The sequence below is a fragment of the Takifugu rubripes genome, chromosome 22, assembly GCF_901000725.2.
Source record: "Takifugu rubripes chromosome 22, fTakRub1.2, whole genome shotgun sequence".
In the NCBI taxonomy this organism is placed as follows: Eukaryota; Metazoa; Chordata; class Actinopteri; order Tetraodontiformes; family Tetraodontidae; genus Takifugu; species Takifugu rubripes.
The window spans coordinates 14,797,427-14,819,723 of record NC_042306.1 but is presented as its reverse complement, the minus strand read 5'-3'; the positions used below and the strand labels follow the sequence as shown (position 1 = coordinate 14,819,723).

At 50.3% G+C, this 22,297-nt stretch overlaps 1 protein-coding gene across 5 annotated transcripts in view; it reads left to right on the top strand.

The window, feature by feature from the left end:
* LOC105418581 (receptor-type tyrosine-protein phosphatase N2-like) overlaps nucleotides 1-13,531 on the top strand; it is a 75,034-nt gene extending 61,503 nt beyond the window's left edge. For all 5 annotated transcript variants that reach the window (XM_029831179.1, XM_029831177.1, XM_029831175.1 and 2 more), the window contains 8 exons: nucleotides 1,531-1,604; nucleotides 4,149-4,226; nucleotides 5,073-5,192; nucleotides 5,276-5,442; nucleotides 7,892-7,945; nucleotides 8,931-8,995; nucleotides 10,740-10,813; nucleotides 12,083-13,531. In XM_029831179.1, coding sequence (XP_029687039.1) covers nucleotides 1,531-1,604; nucleotides 4,149-4,226; nucleotides 5,073-5,192; nucleotides 5,276-5,442; nucleotides 7,892-7,945; nucleotides 8,931-8,995; nucleotides 10,740-10,813; nucleotides 12,083-12,154 — 704 coding nt within the window. In that variant the 3' untranslated portion in view covers nucleotides 12,155-13,531. The remainder of the gene's footprint in view (nucleotides 1-1,530; nucleotides 1,605-4,148; nucleotides 4,227-5,072; nucleotides 5,193-5,275; nucleotides 5,443-7,891; nucleotides 7,946-8,930; nucleotides 8,996-10,739; nucleotides 10,814-12,082) is intronic.
* Nucleotides 13,532-22,297: the final 8,766 nt, after the last annotated feature.

Sequence of the window (22,297 nt, the reverse complement as noted above, 5' to 3'; positions counted from 1 at the left end):
GGGGGGGCACAACCTGAACTGGGGGGGGGGGGGGGGGGCACCCTTCGTTTGGGAAAGAAAGGGAAATTCTATCCTTTTCATTTATTATTATTACTATTGTACAAAACTAAAATTCAATTAGAGTGGAAAGTAAATCATCACTTTTTTCGGCATTTTTGACGGCAAAATACCAAAAAATGAAAAACAAGCAGATAAAAACTTCCAGTGGTGAAAGAAGCTCGGAGGAAAGGGGGGGGCTGAAGGGGGGGGGGGTTGCACCCAAAACCTGAACAAAGGGGGGCAGACAGCAGTACTCCCCCCCCAGACAGCAGTACTCCCCCCTCAGACAGCAGTACTCCCCCTCAGACAGCAGTACTCCCCCCCAGACAGCAGTACTCCCCCCTCAGACAGCAGTACTCCCCCCTCAGACAGCAGTACTCCCCCCCCCAGACAGCAGTACTCCCCCTCAGACAGCAGTACTCCCCCCCCAGACAGCAGTACTCCCCCTCAGACTGCAGTACTCCCCCCTCAGACAGCAGTACTCCCCCCCAGACAGCAGTACTCCCCCCCCAGACAGCAGTACTCCCCCCCCCCCCTTAGACTGCAGTACTCCCCCCTCAGACAGCAGTACTCCCCCCTCAGACAGCAGTACTCCCCCCCAGACAGCAGTACTCCCGCCCAGACATCAGTACTCCCGCCCAGACATCAGTACTCCCCCCCAGACAGCAGTACTCCCCCCTCAGACTGCAGTACTCCCCCCTTAGACAGCAGTACTCCCCCCTTAGACAGCAGTACTCCCCCCTCAGACTGCAGTACTCCCCCCTTAGACTGCAGTACTCCCCCCTTAGACTGCAGTACTCCCCCCCAGACAGCAGTACTCCCGCCTCAGACTGCAGTACTCCCCCCCCCTCAGACAGCAGTACTCCCCCCTTAGACAGCAGTACTCCCCCCCCCAGACAGCAGTACTCCCCCCCCCCCAGACAGCAGTACCTGTCCTCAACAGTCCTGGGGGGTTCTCAGCCCAGTCTCCCATTATCAGCAGCAGCAGCAGATGCAGGAGCAGGAGGATGTAAATTAGTTTTCTATTAAAGTCGTCCTGCTCCGGCCTCATCAATGATTAAAAAAGCTTCCGAGGAAAAAGCCCGAGAAAAAAAGAATGTTGTCCCGTTGCTGCAGCAGCCAGAGCTTTAATCAAAGCCAGGTTGCCAGAGAGAGGAGGCGGTTTGTTGGGCTAAATTGCACTTTCCTGGATTCTCTGTGAAGAAATCAGAAGTGGTTTGTCAGTACCAATAGAGAGCAGAGAGGTTCTGATCCAGAAGGGACACGTCTCGCCCAGCCGGAAAGGAATCTCGGCTCTTTACAATTTACAATTTGGCCAGCTGATAGAGGCAGATAAGTGTCGTAAAGAAGACCAACGTTGGAGCGAACGGTTGCTATGGAGCCCATTTCTGTTGACCTGCTGCCAGTGACTCGGCCACTTGGATTCTTCTAAGCAGCCAAACCAGGCGGCGGATCCACGGCCCACGTTTCAAGTCTCCCTTTGTGTTTCAGACGATCACTCCCGGATCACCTTGAAGGTGGAGAACAGCCAGAGCAACTCTGATTACATCAACGCCAGCCCCATCGTGAGTAGCTCCTCAGCATTCTGGCGCCGTCGCCACGCTCAGCTCCCACAATCCCTCACAACCTGCCGTCGGAAAATCGGAATTTTGATGCAACGCTCGCTTATGCTGCTGTGTACGTTCTGCACCGCGAATGTTAATGAGCGGTTTACAGCAAAGGCCCCGGGAAGGCGTGGGAACGGACGCTGGTGCTGCGCTCTGACGGGCTCCTCCTTTAGAATTGATCAGCAGCGTCCAGGGAAATAAGTGTTTATGACCTTGGGTTTCGCTAATTTGACACCAGTTTGCGTTTAGCGTTCAGCTCGCTTGGACACTTTAGTTGGTGCTGTACAGGTTTCAGGCAGAAAACAGCCTGTTGGACGGGGAACGGCCGCAGAGGAAAGCAGTAAGTGAGTGTATCAATTTGGAAAGCTGTGTTGGAATAGTAGGTTTATGCTTCCCTGGAGGCAGATACACTGCTATTCCATTAAAAGCAACAGAAATGCTATGCATTCCAAACCTGGGCATCACACCAAGAACTGTGTGTGTGTGTGTGTGTGTGTGTGTGTGTGTGTGTGTGTGTGTGTGTGTTAATCTGAAGCAGCAACAAACACAGCCGCCGTGTCAAAAGCCACAGATGTACAACATCCGCAGCGACACAGACCCGTGCACACACACACGTATGTGTGGGTTTCTATCTCATACACACAGTCCGTTCCCCAGCTGCTCACACTCACCCGGAGCATCAGAACCAACTCAAGCTTAACTTTAACCTCACCTGAACCGTTGAACACCTTTGAAGTTGTGAGGAGCAGAAAAATAGGTCCTCAAATTCACAAAAGTATCCTCACATTGCTAGTAAAACACACACACTCACACACACACACACACACACACACACAGTTCCGGGGACAGGATCAATCACTCGATATCGGCCATTTTAGTGTCTGTCGTGCGCGGGGCTAAACCAGCCTCACAGCCTTTATTGACGGCCGCATCGACTTTCTGCCTCTGATGAAGTCAAACACCAGAAAATGAAGACCGCTCGTCATTTCTGTCCGTTTTCCACGACCGTGATGCAGCAGAACCCTGCAGGGAGCCTCAGTGCCGCTCCGTGAACAAATGAATGGATGAATGAATGAATGGATGAATGCATGAGGGCAGCAGCTCTTTACATGAGCAGCACCGATTTCACCAAAGCAGGAAGAACTTTGTCAGCCTTCATCCCAACCAGGTTGCTCAGATCCTCATCCGTCTGAAGGATCACGGCGAACACAAAAGCAGCTGGAACAAAAGGACCTCCCTGTTAACAATTGATAGGGAATCAATATTGATGACAAGCCCGATATTAGAGGATCCCATAAAAACACCCAATGGATTCGGCTATAAATAATTCATACACACGAGAGCAGAAAGGCAAGAAAAGAGCAAAAAGAAACGGGATAATTACGCTTGTCACACACTTCAGTCGAGAAGGTCTCACACCCCCACACACACACACACACACACACCCCCACACACACCCGCACAGCTCAGTTTTAAGACACTGACATGTCAGGAAGATTTTTGCTTGATGTCAAGTTTATTCCTTGGTTTTCCCATTTCTGCTGCGTTCCTATGTGGGTGCACATCAATATTCCTGCGTCCACATTCCGAGATGATTCCTAATAAGGACATAAGGAAATCATAAGGATGACAAACACTCACCCACGTCTTATTCTTTGATTTCTGCCCCCTTCTCACGTTGCACGTGTTAAAAGGGAACTCTGGCTGCTGCCGAGCCGGAGCACTCGGCTGCATTTGCATCGCCGACAGATTTGGGAGCGTTCTTCCCGACGCAGCAGTGAGCTCTAATAAACTTCAGCGTCACCTTTTCTCTCTTCGCCACATCTGAAGTTCATCAGAGGTGCATCATTATTGGCCATTCAGGAGGAGAACGGAGCCATTTAAGATGATTTTTGTGTGCAGAAAAGCCCCAGAAATTATCTGCCCTCCCTCTGTAATTGCCTCCGGCTAAATTGGTCTTTCCAATTATTACATTTAGGGTATAATTTGCATGATAAGCAGCAGGGGCGTCACTCGCTTCCTCACATATTCACCTCACGTTCCGTCTGTCCTCGGCAGCGACGCCAGCCTGCAATTTCCATCAGGTTAAAGACGGAAAACTCTGCCGCTTCCCCACTTTCATGTGCCCCTGTTTTCATTTTTATTTTATTTTTTAAGAAAGGAGGAATTCAAACAGGTTTTTTCTGCTCCCGCTCTTATTTTCTTTATAATTGTGTTAAAAACAACCACAAATTTATTGTCAAAATCAACACAACTCTGCTAAATGTTAAAAAAAATCCAAAATCTAACAGACTTATGCTAATGATGTTTAAAGGTTATGAACATTTAATGTTGATTTAAAGGTTTTCTGAATAAAAAACCTACATTTGTGTCACTTATGTTTAAATATTCATCACAAAAAAAATAATTTGGAATTTAAGATATTTCAAATGTTTAAAATAGTTTGATATTTCGAGGTCTGAGGCAGACATCAAAGCTTCCCACTGACCTTTCTGCCCCCAGATGGATCATGATCCCAGGAATCCAGCCTACATCGCCACCCAAGGCCCTCTGCCCTCCACCGTGGCCGATTTCTGGCAGGTAACGCACACACACACACACACACACACACACACACACACACACACTCTCAAGAGCAGCTCTTCTGGGGATGTTCACGCCCACAGGAGCGCCGCCGCGTGAGGCCGGCTCAGGTTGATGAGCAGAACGCATTGACTTGGTCGTCCTCACTCGCTCCATCTGTCTCTCCGATTGTCCTCCAGGACGAGAGGACGGAGGCGTTTGAACCTTCTGTTTCTGCGGCTCGCGTTTGTTTATCTCCCAGCTTCATCACGCTCTGATAGGGCACCTTAATCAGGAGCTGCCAAGGTTATTACACCACATTTATCACATTACACACTCATCCTCCTGAGGGTTCCGCTGAGGTGCTCTTGAGCAAAGAACCGAGGGCGCCTGGTTAAAATACAGCGTGTGACCTCATGCGGCACAAAATAGTCTGAACTCTTCCCGGGTAATTAAATGAGCTTTTTAGCAAAACAGACACGCGGCAGCAGAGCAAATGTTTCCGGCGGAGTTCTCGCCCTGAAGCACGTGAGCTGCGTTTCTGTTGGAAGTCCGCCGAGCCGAACCTGAGGAGGTTCTGACAGGAAGTCGTTACGGACCTGCGGTGATTAAACCTCCGCTGCCGCCATCTTGGTTTTCTAGCGGCGCTTCATGGGAGCGGGAATGTTTTATGGCTCCTATTACGGGTCCGCGCTACTGATCGGGATCTCCAGAGTGTGTTTACACGGCGGCCGGCAGGAGAGCTGCATCAGAGCTGAGGCCACCTTGACTTTAATTACATCTCCTGCAACAAAATAGATTTTCCTCTTTTGAAAACCCCGTTTGATCCCGCTGCTGCTGAGGCGAGGCCGCTCCTCTCTGCAGATGGTGTGGGAGAACGGCTGCGTGGTGATCGTCATGCTGACGCCCCTGGCGGAGGGCGGGGTGAAGCAGTGCTACCACTACTGGCCCGACGAGGGATCCAACCTGTACCACATCTACGAGGTAACGTGCCCCGCAGAGACCCGGAGGTCAGACGGGTCCGGCGGCCGTCTCGGACCGCGGCGCTCACGTCTGTGTCCCTGCAGGTGAACCTGGTGTCCGAACACATCTGGTGCGACGACTTCCTCGTCCGAAGCTTCTACCTGAAGAACATGCAGACCAACGAGACGCGAACTGTCACTCAGTTCCACTTCCTGACCTGGCTGAACCAGAACGTCCCAGAGTCCAGCCGGACTCTCCTGGACTTCCGCAGGTATGGTTCTCCTCATCACGTCTGGCTCAGTTGTCGGTGTCTGAACGTGCTGTCGGGCCTCGAGGAAGGAGACAAGGCTCCCCGTCCTCGTAGGAGGCAGAGCTGGAATAATGTGAAGGTCTGGGTCGCTCATGGCCCAGTACCCTCGGCCCGCTCATTCTTCTGGTGCTCCTGAGGGTAATATCCCTTCATCCTCAACAATCGTCTGCCTTTTCCAGTCGATAACGGCCTAATTGAGGGTGTGTTGAGGTAACTCCAGCGGACTGGTCCTTTATCTTCGGCACTTTTATAGCCGCTGCCCTCTCTCCGTCCCTTTGACCTTTTCTAAGCTGATATACTGTATTAGCTATTAGCCAGCAGCCACCGCGGCCACGTTTGCCTGAATCACTGGGGAGTCTCTCCGCAGGTTGGCCCCAACTCGGTTTCACATCCACCATATAAATAAGGCTGGCGTCACTGGAGCAGTGAAACCATCAATTAGGGGGGGTATCAGGAGTGAGTGTGCGGTCATGGCGCTTATGAAGGGGTCTGGGGGCGTCGCCAGCCTCCATCAGTTAGGAAATATTGCCTTTGCTCACAGGTCAGCGGGGTGAGAACGCGCTGAAGAGAGCATCTTTTTCCACTTTATTAGCAGAGATTTGCCTGCCGCTGGTTCTGGTGTTGGTTCTCCTCCCTCCATACTGCTGCTGGCATGTGTTTCCTTGTTTTAACTCCACTCACATCCGACTGCTGAGCTGCAGCATCGCTTCCCAAATCTCTCCGCCCTCGTTCCCCCTGTTTTACCAGCTAACTAGCGGTTGCCAGTGTCATTTTTGTGATGTTGCAGCTAGTAATATAAGCCAAGTTGCATAGTCACAAAAGTGATCATTGGAGACTGTGACTCTGCAACCAAGGGGCCTCAGGGGCCCCCCCACCCCACCCCACCCCCACCCCCACCCTTTATTCCTCTCTCTTCCTCCCTCTCCTCCTTGCTGTGCCCGGTCACCTGAGATGATCTCTCGCCTTTCTGCTTGCTCATGGTTTGCTTGACTTCCTGTGATCTCCTCCCATTTGGTCACTTTTATCCCTTATCCGCCCCCCTCCCGCACCCCCCCCCCACCCCCACCCACCCACCACCTGCTGTCTTTCTTGTGTTTTTTTTAAGTTCTGCTTTCAGCAGAGATGTGCACTGAGCCCCTTTACCGCACCCACACCTGCACAGGGCCGAGTAACCTCCATGTTTGAGGACACGAGACGGGTAGAGGGGGTAACCACGTCAACGGCCCCGTGGGGGGGTATCACCACCCACCGATAGCATGTAGCAACTGTTCTATAGGGGTAAAAGGGACTGCAAAACTGCGACTGTAGCGTAAATATTCAGCTGGCGTTAGCGTCTCTGTGACGGATGCTGCGTCTGTTCTGAAGGCATCAAATAACTCAGCCAAACCCGACTGAAAAGAACTAAAATGGATGATTGAGCACTCGTGCGGTTCAAAACCCCCTTTTTCTCTCTCTGTACCTGTGTCTCTGAAGCTGGAGTCTCGTCTCTAAACCTCTGCGCTTCTCTGTACGCCCCCACCCCAACCCTCCCAACCCTGCCCGTTTGTGAGTCTCTGCTGCTGTTTCCATGGCAACGCTCAATTGTCTGCGGTGAGCTCTGACTTTTCAGTTCTGCGGGCTGAAAATTGGTGTGTTTTTCCTTTAACTCTCCAGCTTCTGTCGCCTGTTTATATATCAAAGAGAGGTCCGTTCTAATCTAATCTCTAATGTCGCATCTTGCAGCCCTCCCAAAGTTCAGGGTCAAAGGTCAGCCGTCTGAAAGCTGCCCGAGGGTGCGGTCAGACCGCAGAATCAGACCTCTGTGCGTTTGTGCCGAGCATTTGTGAGCCGGCGTCATCGCCATCAAATGGAATCGGAGATGATCTCCAGCCGAGATCAAACCGCCTCCGTGGCTGCCGATTCTCCGGCTGCTGCGCATTTTGATGAGCGAGCTCGGAGTCTTTGAAAGGGGCGCACCTGCCATTTCCAACACTTTAAAGTTGCTCTCGCCGCCTTTTTTTCCCCGCACAAAGTGCAACTTTATTTTGGGAGTTGAGGCACGCAGGCGGCTTTACCAGGAAGGAGGGTTTAATAACACGTTTATTACCAAAAACAAATCCTTTTGTTCCTCCGTACCCGTCACATCGTGTCGCCTCCAAGCGTTGCCAGGCGATGGCGGTCCAGTTCAGAGGCTCTGGGCTGCATGTCGGAGCAGTTTTAGCTCCTCGGGAAGGTCTCCGACGGCTTCAGCCTCCTCCCGTGCGACCTTACAGCAACCTTCCCTCATTTGCATCATTACCTTCAGGAAGGTTCCTTCTGCTCGTCGGTCTGTCGGATGTTTGGAAAAGCAGGAAGATGAAGATGACGATGACGACCTCCGCTGATTCTGTGATTTAACGCTGGGCTTGTTTCTCTTTTCTGCTTCTTGCAGGAAGGTTAACAAGTGCTACCGAGGACGCTCGTGTCCGGTCATCGTCCACTGCAGGCGAGTACAGAAGCGCCGGCTCGCTCCCTTCCAGACTGTTCACAGTTGAGAGGAGACTTAAAAGCACGTTAATAAGGTTTCACTGCTGTTTGCTCAAAGGAGCAGACGCTGAACTGGGCTGGCGGTTCCTCTCTCCTCCCTGCCGACGTGTCCAGCTCATGTGAGCCACAGTAGGAGAAGGCAAACATTAAAAAATGACAAACTCCTTCAGAAGAAAAGTTGTAATTCCCTTTGCCAAACTGTCCGTAGAGGAGAGGAGAACTTTTAATTGGAAACCAACGGCTCAGAGTCAGGGCTGGGGTCATTGGCAGTGGGCGGGGCTACAGCTGTCAGGGTTCCATGTCATGGACGTCGCTGAATAAATGCAAACAAACCATAATAAGCTGAACCTGAAATCAGCTCTGAGCCCTCAGACACACCTGTGTGGTTGGAAGGATCTGACAAAATGTCCCCAGAAATGTCCTCACCTTGCTGGTAAAAGGGGTATTTTGGTCCTCACTGTGTGCATGTGCAGGAAAACACACACACACACACACACACACACACACACACACACACACACACACATATCTTCATCACCTTGTAATGATGTTGGCAGCAATATGACAGATTAAACCAGCTTGTAATAACCTGTACGACACACTTACACACACACGGGTGGAGGATCAGGCATCAACTCTGGAAATAACTCTGGAACCAAATATTCCATCAGAGAATATTTATGGATGCCAGAAATCATCCATCATCTTTGCTGGTTACGTGTTCACACGTTTTATAAATATTTCCTCAGCTGGTTTGTTCCATAATTGTGTCCTTTGAAGTGGTTTATCCCTTTAAAAAAGGCCTCCTAATCCTCGCCAGGTAACCTGTCTGGCAGCTCACCTGTCTCACACCAGCACAGCCGCAGACAGGAGGAAAAGCAGGGAGACAGGTTCAGGTCTCACTTGTCTCTCTTCTTCTCTCTTTGTCCATGTCTTCATCGCAGTGATGGAGCAGGAAGGACCGGAACCTACATCTTGATTGACATGGTCCTCAACAAGATGGCTAAAGGTGGGTGTTGTGGTCCGCGGCCCGTCTGAGTCCAGCCGGAGAACGTTCCAGTTTCCAAAGATGCTGAGGCTGGTTTTCCATGGGATGCAGCCGCAGCGGGACACTTTCGCCATGGCAACCAGAGCAGAATATTTACAGACAGCTGGTTCAGAAGGAAGCAGATCCGTCTCAACATCAAAGCTGTTTTCTGTGGCTTTGAAGACCAACATGCCAAGCATTTGTACTGAAAGGTTGTGGGTTTGAGTCCCAGCTTTGTTTGCTCGGGTCTCTGCTGGTTCCCCACGTCCCACAGTCCAGAACCAGTTATGTAGAACTAAAGTCCAGCTCAGAGGAACGGGCTTCGCTCTCAGCCCACCCGTAAATTGGAGGTTTTTTGTCTGTTCTGAGAAGCTGGAGGCCTCCAGGTTTGGCTGTGCCCCCCTCCCGTCCTGATCAAAGACCCCCCCCCCACCCCCCGACACACACACACACACCCACACACACACACCCGCCCTCCGCCACCTCTCCTTTTCTTTCTCTCCCAGGGAATGAATTGTAAATCCATCCAAGTGTTTCAGCAGCGTTGCAGGGTTGAGGAGATATTGCTCCGGTTCTCACGTTTTTGTTTTGCCCCCCCCCCCCCCCCCCCCACCCCTCCTCCTCCTCCTCTTCATCTTAAGAATCCAATGAAACCTGTCGAGTGCTGTAGAGCTTTTCAGCATCTCTGGTTTTTTTATTCTCCCCAGTGTCCAGCTGCTGATCCTGGCCCTCGTCTCCGGCTTTCAGGGGCCTTTTTGGTGCAGCCCCTTCAAGGGTCCTGTCTTTCTTCTTCATCTCCTCCTCCTCCTTGTCTCCACTCCCTACCTCCTCATTCCTACTGTGCGACCTCTAACCCAAAGCAGGGGTCTCACAGAGGAGGAAAGTTGAAAATGAGTCTCGTTTCTAACGTTCTCCCGCTTTAAGAAAAGCTCTTTTTTTTAAACGACATCCATTTTGAGGTTTATCAGAATCTCCTCAATGGTTCTCAGCCGGTTAAGTCCTCTTCTCTTTCTAAAAACAAAACAAAACTGCAGCTTCCCTCGCGAGCGGAGGGCCTATTGTGCTCACAGAAACTGTAAAACAGAAGAAGAAAATGGTGTGAATGAGCAGCTCTCCCAGCATTCACAGCCGTGAAAAAGAGGTTCCACACCCAGAGAATTCGGCCGCTTTTTCTTTCTTCTGTGTTTGTTCTAAAAGAGCCGCAGCAGCGGGAGGAAGAAGAAATGGGCAGAAACCATTTTTGTCATTCGGTCCCCCTTGATTGGAGAAACAGTCGATGTGTCTGGATGTCTTTCAACGTCTCCTTCTTACACTTGTTTCTGGTTCTGGGATGGTTCTGAAGCCACAGGGGGTCATTACGGGCTCAGAAAAGGAAGACGCACCCAGTTGAGCAGGGAGCGCTTGTGAGCACCAAAGCTCTGGCTTTGGGGTGTTGCTATTGTGTCCCGTGCTGGCCGAGCTTTGGGCTGCAGCAGCGCCCCTAAAGCCCGACTCAGACGTCTCCTCACCAAATCCTCGGCGGCAGCTCCTTCCCCTGCTCTCACCCCAACAGCGAGGCGTCACCACCAGCGTCGGCGTGTGTTTGTGTGTGCAAAGAGGATGAATGTAATCGCCTTTGGCCCTTCTGAAGGGAGTCGCTATACAGCAGCAGATTGACAGATGTTCCCTGGATTATCCCTCTGGCAGCCTGAACACACAGCAACACCACTTCATTTGTGTGTGACAGGTGGCAAAGAGATTGATATCGCAGCAACTTTGGAGCACCTGAGGGACCAGAGGCCTGGAATGGTTCAGACGAAGGTACCACACACACACACACACACACACACACCGGCATGTGTCTGTATATAAGCGACACTATATAAACAGGAACATTTCTGTTGCTAGCTAGCGGTTTGCCTTTGCTCCAAACATGTGGTGGGCGTGGCCTCTGATGATGGTGCTGATAATGATGATGAGAATATACTGGAATAATGGCCTAATATATCTGAAAAACAGCGAAAATACATCTTTTCTGTATTTATTTGAGTAAAAAGTTTGAAAGGTTGTGGTGACCCAGCGGATCAGTAAATGGATCCTGTTGTCGCTGGTCTCACAAGTGTTTTAGACGTCCTTCACATTTATGAGTCCAGAATATGTCAGAACCAAAACAGCATCCTCGTGCTTTTAGCTCAGAAGGCTCCGACGTCCAAAAGCATCATTTGCTGAACTGGATGGAAACCTCAGCCACAGAACCACTTGAACTGAAACTGCGGCAGCTCCGTCACCTTCACACCTGCACGCCAGCTCTTCCCGACAGCTCCAGACAGAGGAAGAGCGGCAGAATTCCAAACGGGATCAGAGCACCACGCGCTGCTGTAATGATGAAATCACAGGGAGAGGAGCAGACCTCTGACTGAAGCCATCTTCAACCGAAGGAAACGATGTTTTTAAATCGACAAAATGAGCCCGCGGAAGCAAAGCTGGCGGCGAAGGCGCCGTCCATCAGTCCGTCTTTCAGGGCAACTTCAATTACCGACTCATTCAGAACATAATTAGAGAGAAAAACAAGTGAGTGTGAAACATTTGTGGTATCGATTCGGGTTTTATTAAACCATGAATCCTGGGCAAGCAAGTGTCACACACACACACACGTGCACTCACGCTTTATGAAGAAAGACGCTGAAGCTTCCTGGAACGACACAATAAAGGGAAGGTTAAAAGGTCAAAGTTGTATGTTTGAACCTCCTAATGATGAAAACGTCGACTGCGGCTTGTTTTTCTCCTGCCTGACATCGTTACCAAGAAGGATCCTGTCGACGTGTCTGATCTCCACCGCATACGTGTTTGTTTCAACATTTTGGATCAGCACAAACGAGCCGCCACCAGTGCTGATCTAAATGGAAGGCTTACATGTTCCAGACCTGGAATAGATCTCCTATTTATGGCCTGTAAGAGTGGAAAGGCCCCTTTGTTGTTGTTGTTGTTGTCGTTGTTGTTGTTGTGTTGGCACCAGAACCTCTTCTTAAATCCCAGCAGCTCAAACACACACGCCTCTTTTTCTGCTCTTCTTCTTGTGTCTTGCTGCAGGACCAGTTTGAGTTTGCGTTGACGGCCGTGGCGGAGGAGGTGAACGCCATCCTGAAAGCTCTTCCCCAGTAGGAAGCGGCGGACGGACCTCCTCCCTCCTCCCCTCTCTCCCTCTGTGTCTCCTCCTCTCATCTCAACCCATCCTCTAGCTTCCCTGTGCTGATCTCCGCGGCAACCTTTGACCATGTTTGATAAATACTATTTGTCCTCCAGAGATGACATCACCATGAAGATGATAAATAAGCCAAACACCAGATTAATGACAATTATAAATATTTACAACCACTATAGAACAATATAGATGTTCCTGCTTCATCCTAAACATCATCATCACTGTTTAAGTTTGAGTGATTCTGATAACAGGTCATGAATTATAGATTTTAATGATGTTCCCTAGATTATTAAATATGATGTGTGCTAGTCAAATAATAACCAGATATGGATCTTTTAAAATAACTTCATATTTGTTATTCATTGTGACGTTGTGTTCAGTTAATTAGTTTTTGTTTTGTGTGTGTGTGTGTGTGTGTGTGTGTGTGTGTGTGTGTGTGGTAGGGGGGTGACATCATTTCCTGTCATATTTCTGAAGCCTTGAGAGCAGACGTTTCTCTCGGTTGCAGGAAACATCTGTAATTTTCTCTTGATCAGCTGGATTCTTGGTGCTGATTCTCTTTGGTGCGAAGCTCCTCCTCCGAGCTGCAGTGTTGAGGGCTTCCTGGATGTGAGGCGGCAGTAAAATGGCCTTATTCCAGCGGATTAACCTGTGGATTAAAGTTCTGCTCTGCTGCAGTTTAACGAAAGATTAGAAGCTGAAGGACGTGCAGGACTTGTGCAGAAGTTAGTTTGTGAATCAGCAGAAACGTTGGGCTGATGAGAGCAACACACGGCAGGAACCAGTCCATTAAAAATCAGCTTCTCCCAGTTTATTTTCCTTCATAATTCTGCAGTATTAATTCATTAGCTAAACCTGGGTTGCGTCGAACACCCGTTAAAGGTGACGCTGCAGTTTTCACCAGAAGCAACATTTAGCACATTTCCTCATTTGCATTGATCCAGATTTGTGTTTTGCTTTGTGCAGCGGGAGGATCGGACCAAGAATGGATCCAGGGATCTGAGAATCAAGGATTATCTCTTGTGTGCAGATCAGAACTGGTGACAGACCAGCCTGATGTAACACTGCAGCAAGAGAGCAAAAGCAAGCCTCCGTCTCTCATGGCAGAGCCCCAACAGGCTGCAGGAGGCTCCGTCTGCCTGGGCGAGCTCTCAGGTTGAGACAGAAACTCTCCTCTTTGCTTTAAACTCATCTGTCTTTTAGACTAAACCTGCTAACAGTCCTGTTCCCCTGTGAAGACCCCCAAGACTCATTATTTTGTACATAAACGATGAGATCGTTCGGTCTGTGAACAAGTTGTGAATAAAGTTCTCTTGTTGATGCTGTGTTGTCACGCAGTCGAGTGTGCTTGGGCTCTTTATTCTGCGTTTATAAATCTCACACACGGTTGTTTCTGTGTGTGTGTGTGGGGGGGGGGGGGGGGGGGGCATCTGTTTAATGGAGCAACAACAGACTGTCTGCAGCCTCTTCTTCACCCTCACCTCCGAGGATCTTCTTCTTCTCTTGAGGAGGTTGGATGTGTGGCTGCTCATGCAGGTCATGGTGTGCATGAGGTCAGGCCTCAGCCCCCGTAAGGATGGGGTCCAGGGAGTTCCTGTTGGTTCAGCTCATGTGATGGTTGTGCTGTCTGAGGCTGTTCTGCTGGAGATTCGCGCGTTTTCACAGCAGAAGAAGAGCGTTGGTGTTGAAACTGCGTCTTTTGGAGGGAGCCGAGTGGATGAAGAGCGTTTTCAGAGAGCTCCTTCAGGTGAAACTGCAGCTCCGTATTGATCCGCAGGAGGAAAAAAGGCTCTGGGCGTTGATGGCGTCGCCTCGGACAGCAGGAAGTGTGAAAATCGATGCAGGGAGCTGCTTCTCTGCCATGATGAGCCGTGCCAGCGTCTCAAAGTCTTGCTTTTCCACACAGAAGCTGACAAAGGGAGATTGGAACATAAATCTTTTGGTATCCAGTTTGGGAGCAGGTGTCACAGCTCCCCCTTCAGGTTGTTTCCAGAACTCGCGCCGGTCATTTCCTGGTCAGAAATGATCAGCAGAAAATATCAGGTTTCAGAAGTTTTTGGTGTCATCGGAGGAGAAAAAACGGAAAAAGGTTTAAACCCGATGATCTGAGCTGAGCGCCGTTGTACGTGGAAGCTTTAAAGCCTGAGAGAATCCAAAATAAAGACAAACAAATCATAGTGACACTGAACAAAAGCTGAAAATAAATGCTGCGTTTTGAAAGTAAACAGGATGATGAGCACAGATCCAATATCACAGAGGCCATCAGAAATATCGCCTCCGCTTCTCTGCTCACTAATGAGCTTCCCTGAAAGTCTGCTGCTGGTCTATGGGGGGGGGGCTGGTCTATGGGGGGGGGGGGGGGGGGGGGGGGGGGGGGCTGGTCTATGGGGGGGCAGGCTCATTCCCATTCAGGCATCTGTTTGGTTCCACAATGAGCCTCCTGCAGCAAACAGAGGAGATCAGAATCTCTTCAGTTGTGACTCAGCATCTCTGAAACACACACACACACACACCTATGATGACGTTCAACGTGCACGCTCTCACCGAGCGCCACTTCCTGTTCACCTCCGCGCCACCTGGGTTAGCATGACCTCGCCGGTCCCAGGCGGCAGCTCCTGCCTCCCAGCTTCCACTGAAACGTCCTTTTTCATACGTTTCCCCACATGACGCTTGTTTTTCCACGCAGCTCCTGAAGTGCACGCGCTCGGCCGGTCGTGACCAGTCTGAACCGGAGCGGCTTGGCTTGACTGCAGGTAGATTTGGCCTCCATCATCTCCTGGCTCGATCCCCTCTGAGCTGAGCGGAAGCTGCTGGTGTTGAGTTGATCACCGCCATGGTGTCGTGCGTGCGGCGCCCCGTCACCGGCCGCCGTCACTCTTCGTTAGCTGCTTCATAAGCAGCCAGTCAGCGGCGGCCCTCGCGGGGAATTCGACCATTTGCATAAAAAAATTGCTTTCCTCCGCGCACGGAGGACAGACTCTTTTGCATAATTGCAAATGATGCTGCTGACCAGACTGACACGTGTGCTGAGAATTAGGAGAACGGGGCTGTGATGGGGATCAGGTGGACATGAAGGACGATCACGGATGTGAAATTGGGTTTCATGCGGGGAAGCTTCGGGGTCTGGGACCTTTCACATCCCTTCCCATGGGGAATATTCCTGCTCCTCACTGGTGCAGGGACTGGTCCTGGATCAGCTTAAACTCACTGAATGGGGATTCCCACCCAGGACCTCAGTGACTGTGGGAAAATATCGGGTTTGAACCTGGAGTCCAGTCCTTCCACTCATCTGACCTCTGGTCTGACAAACCCCTGATGCGGAAGCTGCTCCGTCTTATTTCACGCCAGCAGCTCCTCCCTGACACACATTCCTGAATCCATGAAGTGAGGTCTGACTTCCAGAGTCTGGTTGCATGCCAGTCATTCCACATCCTGATGAGCGTTTCTCCTGGGGGGGGGTGTAGCGTTGTGCCTTTTCCTCTCTCAGTGTCCGGTGGGTGCAGCAGCAACAAGAACTCGGGCTGGACTCTTTGTGCCGAATGGGAAATTTAGTGTTGGCTTTGGATTTGGTGCTTTGAAGCAGCTCCAGCAGCGCTCTGACATGCTGGGACATCCATAATGGAACGACTGGTAAAACGTCTTCAGCAGCACTAATCAGCCCCCACGGGAGGAGCCAGCAGGCCTGATGCAGAGCAAAATACAGAAGATGGTCCTGGAACACCAGCACGGACCCTGATCCTGTATCCTGTAGACCTGGAGGAGGCTGAACAGTGCGTTGGGTCTTTGAGGGCGTTGCTGCGGATGCTCACACAGGCGTCTGTGACCTGCTGCACCCCCCCAGATAACAGCTGAGGGTTGCTGTTAGCGACCTGCTCAGGTGTCAGGTGATGCTCCACAGACGCGCCGCGGCGCCGTGACACGCAGACGTGCCGCGCGTGCCAAAGATCCACGCCCAGGCTGAGTCGTCTCGGCCAACTTCCTCCTCGATCTGTCTCGCTCTGCTGACGCCGGCGGTGGAGGCGCGAGCTGGAGCCTCGCAGCGATAACAGACGCACCGACAGCGGAGGAAGGCGCACGTGACGAGCTCGACGTGCTCCGCTGTGTTTGAGAGCTATTAGAGCCTGTCACACTTGGCTTGTCATGGATCTCTCTCACACACACACACACACACACACACACACAGAGTTCCTGTTCTCACAGGGATCCACACACTGATTTAGTCTCCACTCAAACAATCAAGTTCAGACACACTTCCTACGTGTCTGTATAAGACTATCTCTCTCTCTCTCTCTCACACACACACACACACACACACACAATGCCAACATGCACACACTGCAGGTAATTTCATTGGTCTGACTTTTCAAAGATAAGAGCTGAGAATGAGCAGCTTGTTTACCTTCTCAGAGGTGCGTGTGTGTGTGTGTGTGTGTGTGTGTGTGTGTTGCACTTGTGAAGGGGCGGATTTGGGCAGGTACGCTGAACATCTACAGTCCAAACTTTCTCCTTGGAATCGTCTCCGTCCTGACGTGTTCATCTGCCCTCGGGGGGGTAAAAGAGAGCGATTTAGCTCCACAAAACAGCAAAAACCTATCAGGCTATAATTAATGGAACCAAGGTTTGGGGACTAATTAAGATAACAGTCTTCTTGGTGCGTCTGTAGCGTCCCACCTACGCTTTCAAGTGCTCCAGAAGTCGGGCGTCAGCTAAATGTAAAACGCTGTCAGCTGCACGTTTTACAGGCTGGAATCGCAGCTGTGGTACAAGGGTATTAACATCTGTCCTAAAGTGCCTCAAATGTGGCCACTCAGTAGCTACAAGCAGCCGTTTATCTCGATGTATCTGTTGGAAATGCGTCCCAGAGGGGGGGCGGGTCACATGGTGACACCTGCTGAGGCTGGGAGAGGCACCAGAAGGGGGCGCTTTATTTCAGCGGTGCAGTTCATTCGTCCTCTGGAAGGGCATCTTGAAGGGCTTTTTTGTGTTGGTGCCTTTGGACCCCAGAGGCTCTGTTGTTTCATTACATCTGCTGAAAGAGCTCTTCAGAGGGCATCTGTAACGTTTCCCCCACTGACGCCACTCGGCACCAAACGCTGCCAGAATTCTGTCGCCGAACTCGAGTGTTTCGGAGCTCAAGAGCCGACGCTTGAAACGGTTGTGATTGTTGAACTGGTACCAAGACATTCGCGGACATGTGATCTACCCATCAAACAGGACAGGATCAGAGTACTCACACGGAAGCACCGCCATCGCTCGTTAGCTCGGTGCGAATTGCCATCGTAAACCTACCCTAGCACGATCGGTAACATCCCATAAGCTCAGGGGTGGTTATTTTAGTGGACATTACAGGACACAATCAGAGTTGTCCAACATGAGCAAACGTGGGACAGTGGAGATTGTGTGTGTGTGTGTGTGTGGGGGGGAGGGCTTTGTCAGGAAGCCAACAGAAAAATCTTTGATGAGCCTGTGAGAGCTTTGATGCAGAACAAAGCGACACACCTTCAAAGCAGACAGGCGGAGACGGGACCGTCCTCCAGTAATGTCGAGGTAACTGCAGGCTGCCAACGAGGTGCAATTTAAAGAGGGAAGAAAGAGGAGGAGGAGTTTTTGAAAGTGCTTTTGGAGCTGCTCAACTAATTTAAAGAAATGTAAAGAGTTTATATATATATATATGTGTGTGTGTGTGTGTGTGTGTGTGTGTGTGTGTGTGTGTGTGTGTGTGTGTGTGTGTGTGTGTGTGTGCATGCTCTGATGAGAAACTGCTTCACCCAGGATTTTCTGTCTAATTTAGCGTAATCATAGTGGAAGATCTCAAGAGAGGTTTCAAAAGTAAGTCTGCAGCTAATTGAGGGGGTGGGGGGGGTGGGGGGGGTGATGCTTCCCTGCAACAGCTTATCTTTAGAAAATGTGCATCGTTAATTTTAGCCCGTGAGAACCAATCAGGAGCTTGTCAATCGTCAGTTTGTCATAAATAAATATTTAGACACTTTGAACCTCTAATTATTTTATTTTCCCTGCATTTATTATTCTATTATGTATTTTATATTTATTAACACCACAGATGGAAGCGTGTCCACTACAGCAGGGAAGGTTCCAGTCACCAGCCTTTCAAATACCAGAAATCCAGTCATCCATAATGGATCACATGTCTCCTAGCAACAGCAGGTAACCTATGGCAACAGGACCATAGCAACAGCAACAAATTGTCACCTTCTTGTTGGCGGGAAAATGATGGGGCAGCGTGTCTGTGCAGCAGCCAATCAGGAGACAGGACGAGTCAGAGAGTGTGAAGGGGACACACACACACACATGTGCACACGCGCACACACACATGTGCACACACACACAAACACACGTGTGCACACGCACACACACACACAAACGCATTCACACTTTTGGTTAACATGGATGGGTGGATGGATGGATGGATGGATGAATGATGGATGGATGGATGATGGATGGATGATGGATGGATGGATGGATGGTGGATGGATGGATGGTGGATGATGGATGGAGGATGGATGATGGATGGAGGATGGATGGAGGATGGATGATGGATGGAGGATGGATGGATGGATGGATGGATGGATGGATGGTGGATGATGGATGGAGGATGGATGATGGATGGATGGATGGATGGATGGATGTGGATGGATGGATGAATGATGGATGGATGGATGGATGGATGGTGGATGGATGGATGGATGGATGATAATGATAAATTAATAAGAGGATTAAACCACAGTCTTTTCAGGTCATTTTAAAGGTCGATCAGCTTCCTAAATTCGGGTAAATTCCTGCAACATCTCTCAGATCCTGGATCAGAACCAGGAGCAGGACCATGTGTCTGAAGGCTCCAGCAGGATGAAGGGGGACGTCCGTCCCTGATCCTGGATCAGAACCAGGAGCAGGACCATGTGTCTGAAGGCTCCAGCAGGATGAAGGGGGACGTCCGTCCCTGATCCTGGATCAGAACCAGGAGCAGGACCATGTGTCTGAAGGCTCCAGCAGGATGAAGGGGGACGTCCGTCCCTGATCCTGGATCAGAACCAGGAGCAGGACCATGTGTCTGAAGGCTCCAGCAGGATGAAGGGGGACGTCCGTCCCTGATCCTGGATCAGAACCAGGAGCAGGACCATGTGTCTGAAGGCTCCAGCAGGATGAAGGGAGACGTCCGTCCCTGATCCTGGATCAGAACCAGGAGCAGGACCATGTGTCTGAAGGCTCCAGCAGGATGAAGGGGGACGTCCGTCCCTGATCCTGGATCAGAACCAGGAGCAGGACCATGTGTCTGAAGGCTCCAGCAGGATGAAGGGGGACGTCCGTCCCTGTGTTTGTCCCTGCAGGACAACAAAAGACTCTTATCTGTTGGGGCTCTCATATCAGCTCCTCACACTCCAGGGCAGAGAAGACGGAGAAAGCTCCATCTTTAACTTTAAATGAGCTGTAATGGCGTCTGCCCCCCCCCCCCCCCCCCATCCAATACGGCCTCATTCTGCTGCCACACGGGGGCTTTTTCAATTCCCGGGGCCAAAGGTGGGAGTTTTATCAGGAGATTCATTCCCGCGGTTTAAATGGAAGAATGGAAGCTGGAGCTTAACTCACCTGCCTGGTTGAGACTGACGCAGCTCATTCTTCATTCAACATGAGGAGGAAGAGGAGGGGGGAGGAGGAGGAGGAGGGGGGAGGGGGAGGAGGAGGAGGAGGAGGAGGGGGAGGAGCAGGAGGAGGGGGAGGAGGGGGAGGGGAGGAGGTGGAGGAAGGGGAGGAGGAGGAGGGGGGAGGAGGAAGAGGAGGGGGAGGAGGGGGGGAGGAAGGGGAGGAGGAGGAGAGGAGGGGGAGGAGGAGGAGGAGGGGGAGGAAGGGGAGGAGGAGGAGGAGGAGGGGAGGAGGAGGGGGAGGAAGGGCAGCAGAAACTGCCTCCCAGTCACAGCCTGGCTGGAGACAGACACTAAAGTTGGACTTTACTCTTTCGTGGCACTAATCTGTGCCCAGATTCACACTCGTCCTCAGCATCTTCATCGTCACCACCTCAGGGGGGCGCTGCTGAGCCTGAGGACGGACCGGTCTCTGTGGTTCTGACTGATCCATCAGGAACCAGTTCAAAAGTGGAACACTTTATGATTCCCGTCCCTTTTCCTCCCCGTGTCTCCGTCATTTTCCATTTTCCTCTTTTCCCGTCCGCAGACGTTCTGGTCTGGACCCAGTTCGACCTGAACGTTGGATCAGCATCACAACATCTGTGTGTGTGTGTGTGTGTGTGTGTGTGTGTGTGTGTGTCCACCTCTTTAATTTGGTGTCACTTTTAGGCTCCAGAGAAGAAAGTTAATTACTCTGGGGTTTGAATTATGAATTGTTTGGTAGCATATTGGGTCATTTCTCACCTCTGACTGGAGCCATCGGTGGTTTCCATGGTTACGTTGCAGGTGTGAGGGGTGTCATTTTCAGTGGGATCTCTGGAGAGTTGAATTTAATATGAAGGTGATGTGATCTGTAAGAGCCACACCACAGAAGAAGAGTTTAATTCTAAAATCACATTATCTCAATTAATTATGTAAACTAATTATCTGGGGGATATTTGTTGAGATAATATTTGTCATTTAGCAGCAAGACTAACTTCGTTACAGGTTCTATGTAATTATTAAATAGTTTCATGTCAAATCTTTCTTGTTTTCCGGCTTTAAACGAAGTTTTCGCCATCATGTATTTAAAAAAATTAACGCACCAAATTATTTGTTTGGCTGGATTTTGTACCAAAAGTGCAGTCGTCACATTTCTGGACTATTTTCAGCTTTGTTAACACATTTCATTTGTGTTTTCATCCAACAACACAGAAAAACGGACCTACTGAAAACCACACCAAATCTTAGCGTGAGCACTGGCATTAATGACTTAAACGTAATTAACACAAGCGTTCGTGACGCAGTGACCGGATGACTGGGTGGACCAATCAGCAGACAGCAGCGTGCGTGGCCCCGCCCCCTCCGGTGCTAGGCAGCCCAACGGCCCGGTGGTTCTGCGTCCGCCCCGGCCACAAACACACAAACACAGATCCGTGCGTGGAGCAGCTCCACACCCCCGCACCGCTCTGCCCCCCCCAGTCATTTACATTTATATTGAATTAGATGCTGCAGCGGGGAGCGAGGGGAGGCAGCCGAGACTGATTACAACAGGAGATAACAGGCCGCCGCGCCGCCATTATGTCGCGTAATTACAAAGAGAGGCGGAGAGAGCCTGGGATGCTGGGATCTGTTCCATTTAGGCAAATGTGTCCGCCTGCTCCACCTGTACAGGCGCCCTTTAAAGTGTGCTCTTTTTCCCTGGTGCATAAATGATGCAGGAACTGAACTTCAAAAGTGTTGGAATTTCTCCAGGAACCAGCGCTGATAAAAGTTCCTGGTGAAGCATGAAGTTGCAGCCGAAAGGGCATCTCGATGAGGTTTTAGGGAACCAACCCGAACCCTGTGTTCTGGGAGAGGAGGCTCAAGGTCCTATTTGATTCGTGCACCAGCATCGCACAATCTAATCAAAGCTCAAGGCTTTCACGGGTATTATGGGATGTGACAGTGTTGCTATGACGTAGATTGTTCCATATATGTCTTTGTTCCCAGTTATATTTGATACTGCTTATTTGAAAGGATTTGATATTTTTCCAGTCCCGTGTCTCCTTGTGAGGGTGCAGAGATGTTATAAATGCATTTCATGCCTTTAAATGTTCTGCTGTTTTTCTCCTGCAGATTTAACTTGTCTCATGTTAAATGTCAGTGAATAAAAATCCCATTTTCCAGCAGAAGAAACAGCCGTTTACAGGATTCCACCACTAGATGGCAGCAAAGACTAGAAACATCCTCACTCATTCGTCGATTAAAACGCATACTAAACATTGTAGACATGCTTATATTTTGGATTTTTCTTATTAAAGGAAATGCGGTAGCAAATTACTGAAAAATCATAAGAAGCGCAGACGAAAATGAATTGTTCCAGCCTGAAAGTCAAAAGTTTTTTACAACTATCAAAAGAAAAAAGGGTTTTCAAATCGCAAAAAAATCTAGCTTAAACATTAAGATATCGATGATGGACAGTAATTAGGCACAGACAGATAA